This window comes from Dryas octopetala, chromosome 7, assembly GCF_963921425.1.
Source record: "Dryas octopetala chromosome 7, drDryOcto1.1, whole genome shotgun sequence".
Classification (NCBI taxonomy): Eukaryota; Viridiplantae; Streptophyta; class Magnoliopsida; order Rosales; family Rosaceae; genus Dryas; species Dryas octopetala.
In genome coordinates this window covers 7,829,587-7,838,085 of record NC_141372.1, presented here as the reverse complement: position 1 = coordinate 7,838,085, position 8,499 = coordinate 7,829,587, and the positions used below count along the sequence as shown (strand labels likewise).

General features: G+C 37.0%; 1 protein-coding gene across 1 annotated transcript; it reads right to left on the bottom strand.

Annotated features, from left to right (window-relative positions):
• Nucleotides 1–8,106, bottom strand: MEI1 (transcription coactivator). The gene is made up of 18 exons (XM_086250815.1): nt 7,790–8,106; nt 7,645–7,687; nt 7,033–7,154; nt 6,395–6,502; nt 5,862–6,006; nt 5,674–5,765; nt 5,288–5,381; nt 4,646–5,141; nt 4,421–4,563; nt 3,854–4,212; nt 3,586–3,753; nt 2,396–2,686; nt 1,853–2,254; nt 1,719–1,763; nt 1,552–1,637; nt 942–1,032; nt 572–703; nt 1–461 (listed from the first exon to the last, which is right to left on the bottom strand). The coding sequence occupies exons 1-17, from the start codon at nt 7,967–7,969 to the stop codon at nt 626–628; spliced, it is 2,943 nt and encodes a 980-aa protein (XP_086106941.1). The 5' UTR covers nt 7,970–8,106; the 3' UTR covers nt 1–461; nt 572–625.
• Nucleotides 8,107–8,499: the final 393 nt, after the last annotated feature.

The following is an 8,499-nucleotide window of genomic DNA, read 5'->3' as shown; positions in this document are numbered from 1 at the left end:
TCCATGAGCAATGAGTGGGTTTGATAATCCAAGTCAGTGAGCCCATTGAAAACTTTTCCCAATCAGGTCATAACTCACAAAAATGAGTTGACAGGATGGAACTTACATATACTGATATACACACGGTATAGAATACAATAAATTGAATAGATATTTGTGAATGAAGTAAAATTTTCACCATCTCTATAAGCTGCTGCTTAACAATCTGTAGAATACAACTTGCATGAAAAGACATCTAGCCACAATAGATACAGTTGCTACCAAAGCCTCATCTTCAAAACTAGTACCAATTGCTACTCTCTCGCATTCGCTGAAAGCATACTCGTCTTCGAAACCAGTACCAATGCTGCCAAGAATTGCTACTCTCGCATTCACTGAAAGCAAACTCATCTTCTAAACTAGTACCAGTGCCGCCAAGAATTGCTACATTCTAGCATTCGCTGAAAGCAAACAAGGTTTACCTAAAAAACGTTCAAAGTTCAAACAGACAATTGGTCTCCTACCACCATCAAAAAAAATTTCTCAACAAACTAGGTTTACCAAAAAGCCGTCAAATTTGCAAGTGGCCTACCAATATCAATAGAAGAAAAGAAACCTTCTTCTAGAGGGAGACTGCACCAGTACGTCAACCCATGCTGCTCCGGGTTCGTACTCTGTCTATAAGCATCTGCCTTCCCGACAAATCCTCCTCATAACCAACAACCTGCATTTGTTATTTGAGCACTATCATGGAAAGAAATGGAAATAAATGGGCACACACGGAAGATAATTTCTAAATCTGGATGTGTCAGAAGTGTATCAGTTTTGGTAAAGTTGACCAAAATCTCTCTATACCAATGGTAATAAACTAGTCACACAATAGAAATTAGTGACAATATGCAACAGATAAGCACTCAATATCTAGACAGAACAAAACCAACAAATGCAGAAAGAGCTGAAACCTGAGACTCAGTCTGTGTTTCACTAAAACCATCATATAAGCCAGCCTTTTTCTCTCCAGAAGGATTTTCGATGTCATCTTTCTTCCCAGCCCTAAGTGAAAATAAGTTCAATATCTGAGTCAACAGAAGCAGGAACAAAATCCATATGCATGGCAGTATGGTTCATATTCATTTTCTTTTGATGGGAAACCTAAGTTCGTAATCCGTAATCCATTTTGTATGCAACCTGGTAGGCATCGGGTAGCCATATATTTTGGAGAATTGTCCATTTTTGTCAGTTGTTGAGAGGGAGAGGAAGGGATGGAGGGAGAGAGGAAGAGGAAGAGAGAGAGAGAGAGAGAGAGAGAGAGAGAGAGAGAGAGAAAGACAGAGAGACAACAGAGAGAGACAGAGAGTAGGGGAGCCAAGATAAATTTGATGTCACACTACCAAAAAGGAAAAAACAACACATATTTAGATACTCTGGGATCCCACAAAGCAGGAATGCAAATAAAACTTTTCATTGGTTCCTGTTATCCAATGATCAGGCACAGCCAACAATTCATTTGAAGATTTTGGTGTGTAGGCAAAGATGAGATAAGTAATAAAAGTAAATAGATATAAATTGCACCTGTTTAACCAGTGTCTCGATAATCCAATGACAGAATGAGAATCTGAGTGGTCTTGACCAAGAATCAAACAATCCGATGAAAAAAGCTGTTCAACTATCAAGAATTGTAACTAATGCAAAATTGGATAATTTAAAATGAAACCAAGTGCCTAAGAGTAAAAGGATACACTATTATCACACATACTCGTCCCTAGTGACTTCTGATCATGAATCTGCCAAAAAAAATAAAAAACAGGCATAAATGACAAGACCAATAAACTTGAAAGGCAACATAAAAATTAAAGATCAGAAACATTTTTACCTTACTTGTCTGCTCCAACAAGTCCTCAATAGCAGAAGCTACATCAGGAACAACTTGAGAAACTTCACCAGAATTTTTTGCTTTGTTGTCTCCAGTGGTACAGACAGGAATACTTGAATGTACCCCAGAAGAAAGTAGACCATCATCTTCTAAAACCCTTGCCTTCTTATTGCAAAAACTTGATTGTTTAGCCTCTTCCCTGAGGCTGTCATTTCTACTGCCAATGACTTCAGTTGATAAGTTACTCAGGCCATATGATTGACTTGGACACTGAGATGGATTGTCTCCAGATATCATTCGAACAGCTTGTGTAGGATACTGACTCATAGTGCACAGCCCTGCCTCTCGATCTTCAGCAGTAACTTCTTTTGGATAAAATTGGTCAAGAGCAACAACTTTATTCTGCCAAGCATTGAAGAGTTTTTGCAAAAATGATTTGATATCTTTAACAGTTTCAAGAAATGGTCTATAAATTCCCACATGCAAGTAGGCACGTGCATGAACACATGCGTGCACACACACACGAGAATATTACAAGCATACCTGCTTCACACACTCATATATCCACTCAGCTGTAATTGGGTGTATTCCCCATTTACGAGCAGCATCATACTTTGGTCCATTGGTGAATTTGCATAGCAAATGGGTAACCTTCTTAGTCAGTTTTTCCACAAATTTAGCTCCAAGTACAAAACACAAATTTCTTAGTAACAGTATATCTTTCTTTTCATATTGTGACACACAAAACCGAAAGCTTTCAAATCCAGGCAATGGAATCCGGCAGGGAAGTGGAGCGTAGAGAGCGTGACTACTAACATCCAGCAAGCATCCATCCTTCAAAATTATTGTTTTAATTCCATCAGCATTTTCTATGAGCAGACTACAAATATTGCACTTAATCAAAAAGTTAATCAAGGTGATGACTGATGACACACGGATGTAAAATGGCAATATGATGCAATAGAGTAACAGAAATGTTAGAATGGTAAAAGTAATTCAACTTTAGGCCTCTAGACCTTGGTTCATATGGTAAAGTGTGGAGGATATCAATATAGGTCTTAATTACAAATCTTACCGATCCATTAAAAAATATATAAGTAAAATATAGCAACAACAAAATCAGCTGCAGCAAACAGTTCTTAAGTGTTTAATAAGATAATCAAGGGGGTCGAGTAAAAAAATATTAGTGATGAGGAAGTTATAGAAAAAAAAAAAAAATTAAACGCATCTGTACCTCAATCTCCATTCCTTGTTCCTTCTGTTTATTTTGTACAGGAAGTGGAGACTAAGGAAAGGAAGACTGAAGATGGGTCCAAAACCAACCCTTTAGTGAATACTTGTAATTCAAGTTGAAATGCCATACCAAAATACCAATTCAAGTTCCCTCCCCCTCAAAATCACCTCACTTGTCAGGTGAAGATTTTTGCAGCCTCGAAGCAAAATAGATTTTTCCTCCTATCACCCAAAATTCAATATTCTCATCTCAAAGAGAGAAAAAAAAAGTAATAGAAACAGTTCCTATTTTTTCTCTCCTCCCAAACTAATCAAGTGGTAAACACAATATCAAGTCGATGATGTATGCATATATGTACTCAATTTCCAGTCATGTCCGTCTATGTAGAAGAATAGTTGTTCAAACATTTCTCAAGATATGATATGGTCATGCAACAACAAATAGCAAACCAAGTAGTAGACATTGAACATGAAATAGATTTATGAATTTCTCAATATACCTCCAGACACAACCGAATCCAGTGACTTGATACATATGTAGTTTGAGTACCGTCCACAGATCTGGGTATCACACCATGACACTCAATAGTGAAGTGAACTTTCTGTTTTAAATGAGCATCAATTACCTCCCCTCCCCCTTGATTTACCCATTGAATGATTTCACCTCTCTGGCAGTAGAAATCAAAAAGTTTACACAAACAAAAAAAAAAAAGCATATTTGGCAATTATGAGGATTGTGCTAGTAAAGTATGCAATTAAAGAAGTTACCCTATCTTCAGGAAAGGAATTTGAAAAGCAAAATATTCTCCCCTTGAATACAGATGATGGTTTGCCATTTTGAACACTTGAATCAGGTTGCATCTTCTGTCGACCCTTAGTTTTATCATTTAACTGAACCTTACTTTTATCATTTATTATGGGTAATTTACTCCACTTGGATGGTCTAATTGCTGCTTCCACGGAGTTATCACCTTTCATGTTGATCTCTTGTTTCTCTTCTCTGTTTTTCTCCGATGATCCAATTCCAGTTGCAGCACTTGTATTCCCACGCAAATGATCAGAAGGCATGCTTAGGTGAACAGTAGATATTTTACCTTGAATCGCACCAGTCGTACCTGTCAGTGCTCCTGGTGGAGAATGGAGAATCGAAGTCAATAAGGATGTCTGCTTGGGAATGAGAAAAACAAAAACAACATACATATATCTAAATGCATATGATGACAGCTAAAGCTCCCATTCTAATCCAATGACACAATTGTAATATATTCTCAGCTTGAACAAATACAAGACAGATAATTTAAATAAAATGCATTTTTAACATGATAATTGGCAAACCTTTCGGAAGAAGTAGATCATAGGCACTGTGCCTCTGGAGAACAGGGATCTCTTTCTTCTCACGATCACAATCTTCAAGCCAGGTGGTTTTAACCACGTGAATGACACCTAAAGCTGCAAAGCCTCTTACCTCCTTCTTTTCACTGGGAAATTATAATCCTTTAAGAGATCAAAACCACAAAGAAATAATTATGTCTTTACCACCAAAAAACAAAAAAGACTTACATTTCTGAAGGAGTTCCAACTACTATGTGTGTCAATTTATCATTGAATGACATATATCGGGATCCCCCACCTCTGCGAACCATATTAACCAGTCTACGCATTTCAGAAGCTTCAAAGCCAACAAGTGATATTCTACATTCTGACAAGTACAGGTCATTGTCTTCAGACTGAGAATCATCGGCAACACAACCATCAAGGGTTGCTTCACTTTTGGACTCCAAGGGAGGCGCCTTACTATCCCCCTCTTTAACCAAACAAGGAGCATAAGAAAACGTAGTAGGCATGTTTTGTGAGGCAGTAGTTTCTAAATCAGATTCCGTAATCCCAGAACAAGGAACTGTTGACAAATTCGAATCTGAAACCACCGATGGTGGCACAGATTGCAAGTTCCCAATACCATTTCCTTGGCTATGCTGCGAAGTAAAGCAACCCCTTACACTTTTATTTGAAGATATAGAACCACCTTGAACAGGATAGGACTCCTCATTAAGACAAGCTATTCATCCAAAATAAAGAAAGAGAGTGAGAGAGATGATTGCAAGGTAAACATGTTGCATAAAAACCCTTAAGAAGAGATGAAAGAAAATATAGAGAAAAATTCCATAACATTCAGAGATTAATATAAGCTATAGTAAGCATTACCTCTTCTAGCAATAGATTGATCAAACCATTTCCGAGTTACAATATTAATGTGGCCCCATCTTCGTGCAACCTTGTATTTGTCACCTTCGGGCGCTTACGTTAGTCAAGGACACCAATGCATATAGACTTGATTAATACGTTAATTTTGAAAGTCAATAATGCTGATGCAAGCCTAGAATGAAAGATGTTCATGAATGGAATTCCAATAACAAGGGCATGCATATAAAACTGACCCAAACAGAAACATCAGAAAAAGAACCAAAAGTGAATGTAAACGCTTCACTTTATAAAGTTGAGGTCTGTGCTTGTATTATGCGGTCTGACATAGAAAATTACGCATATGATTCAAATTCATTGCCTTGATCTTAATAACCATAAAAGGATATATCAGAAATTAAATGTGTGCAATTCCTTGTAAGCTCAGCAGAATATTTTCCACCATTTTCTATGATAAGCTTTTCAATCTCCTTTCGCTCATCTGAAAGAGACAAGCACGTCGGCAACATAAATTTAAAAATAATAATAGTAATAATATATTTCTTACACAGCAATAATAGATAGATAACTTCAAAACCTGCTGCAATTCTGGTTACACTGATAGTCAAACCAGAAAAAGGAAGAACCCTAAAGGATTCGTGACTAACAATAAGATGCTCATTCCAGCACTGATATAACCAATTAATGGTGACAATCGGCTTCTTCAATGTATTTAAAGCCCACTGCACAAAGAGGGACAAAAATTCAGTAATGGTATATCATTTAGATAAGAAATCTGCCATAATGACCCTTTTCAAAATATACCTTCTCAAATAGACTCTAAGTGATCCATCAGAACCCAAACATACAAATTCTAGCAATGATATACAACTCAAAGACTACCTCTAAAGTGATTGCAAGATAATTCCCCATCATTTAATTCCAAGTTAAAAATGACTCAAGTACAACCATACTCAAATCATGAGATTGTAGTACAACTTGGTAAGTCAGTTTAATGTTTTGTTATTGGCTGAAATGTACCTAAAATTCAAATTTCAACATGATTGGTGTAGAAAGAAATCAAAAAGTAATTAATTTAAAAAAAAAAATTAAGCAATTAAAGTAACTAGCCTGGTATTTTGCAGCCAAGACATTCTTCACAATGATAAAGTTAATATCCAAAGATGTTTTATTATGCAAAACTCCCCCCATTGCTGTTACTAACTTCTTTATCTTAACCTGCAACGCAATGATAAGCATTAGAATATCAATAGGGAGGGAGGGAGGGAGGGAGGGGGAGAGAGAGAGAGAGAGAGAGAGAGAGAGAGAGAGAGAGAGAGAGAGAGAGAGAGAGAGAGAGAGGTCATTCACTACAAGTAACCAGAGTATTCTTAAGAAAAAAGAGTTCATGCTGATTGCAAAATTTAAAACTAAATAAATATGAATGAAGACAAACAAAATACAAATGAGAATGGATATTTTAACACACTAACAGTAGAAGACAATTGAAAAAAGGAACTAACATAAATAACTAACTTTATCAAATGGAACTAGAAATATAGAATGATCTGCGGTTGGACTCAGCAACTACAATTGTTGATGTAGCTCAGTCAAGAAAAATTTCAAATGAGTGATCTTTAAAGATGCATAACAGATTTTTCCTCCCAATGTACTATTTATTCAGGTAACCGTTAGATTAAACAAAGCCAGACTACTAGCACCAATTTGTTTAGCAATGGTCTAAATACTCAAAAATACATGCACAATACCTTTTCATCTGCCTCAAAGCCAGATGCAAGTACTTTAAAACCGTGCATTGCAAGGCAACAGGTAAACCCTTGTTTAGGCAGAGGCATATGCTCTTGCGCACAAGAAAACACGCATTGAGGACCTGCCCAACATCAGAAACACATGTCTAAGTCAGCACCACTTCTCAAGGAAGAAATTGAAGATTTAAGCCAAGCGGTCAACCGTTGATACCATCAACATCAAAACTTCTTAAATGAGTAAGTTCACATGGTACATAATTTAATTGGTACCTAATTGAGCTTTGACTTAATGGTTCACTTTGGGCAGGCCATCATCAGCCATCTCTATGCCACTTAACTACATAACTGTATTTCAAGCAAGCATGAACTGAACGGACTCTTTGGTTCATTAGAAAATAGAATTTCTATATATAACCATTCTTTAATTAGTAATAACCATTATGTCTTCTATTCCTATAACAAACCAAAACCCAATTGGTCATTTCATTGCAAAGATCTTAGACCAGTTTCAGGTACTTTTCTACAAAGAAAAAAACAATTGTAAACCCTAATTCCTATTTAAAACAAAAGAAAAGCAAAGACAGGATTTTAGATGAAGCGGGACAAGCATACCGAGCAAATTACAACCCTTGGCTCTAAGATCCTCAAACTTTTCCTGCGAAATTCGAAAGAAATATCAGAAACTAGAAATGAATTTGAACCGAAATATAAGAAAATAAAAAATAAAAAAATTCAGAGGGCGGGAGGGAGTTGAGACGTGATCAGAGGAAGCGATGACGTGGTAGTCGTCGGGGCCGGTCCGGGAAGGGTCGCAGCAGAGGACGACATTGGCGCCGTTGAGCTTGAGCGCGTCGTGAAGCGCGTCGAATATCTCGGGCGGGACCAGGTTCCGCGACATGAAGACGTTGGCTCCCTTGAACGGCTTCGCCTTCAGCATCTTAGACGACGACGACGACGACGAAGTCGCGACTGAGATGTTGAAAATGGAGTTCCTGAGAGTGATGAATTGAAGAGTGAGAGTTGAGTGGATTGGAGAATTAGGTTTTGAGGTTTAAGAGCTTTTTGAGGCTTTGAATTGGGGAAAGAGAAAAAAACGGGAAGTGAAAGCAAAAAGGCGGGAAGGATTTAATGTGCAGCAGTTGCCGTTGGATGACTACTCGTGCTTTTGATGCAAATTGGTTCACTCGCCGGTTTTTTTTTTTTTTTTTTTTTTTTTTTTTTTTTTTTGCAGCAATTCGGACCACCCATTGTTGCTAAGTTGACCACCCTTTATTTTAAGTTTTCAAATTTTTGCTGAGTTCACCTCCCCATAATGACCCAAATATCCTTAATTTCTAACTTTACTTTCTAAACTCATTAAACCATCCAATATTCGACAGAAAACTACTAAAATTCTGAAACATTTTTGACAAAATATTTCCGAATCTATTTAAAATATTCGGCAAGTAACCACCGAATGAATAAATA

Coding starts and splice junctions, on each gene's coding strand:
- MEI1 (XM_086250815.1), bottom strand. CDS start 7,969: ATGCTGAAGGCGAAGCCGTTCAAGGGAGCCAACGTCTTCATGTCGCGG. Junction 6,503..7,032: donor GCTTTGAGGCAGATGAAAAG/GTATTGTGCATG, acceptor ATTGCGTTGCAG/GTTAAGATAAAGAAGTTAGT. Junction 2,255..2,395: donor TATATGAGTGTGTGAAGCAG/GTATGCTTGTAA, acceptor AATGCTTGGCAG/AATAAAGTTGTTGCTCTTGA.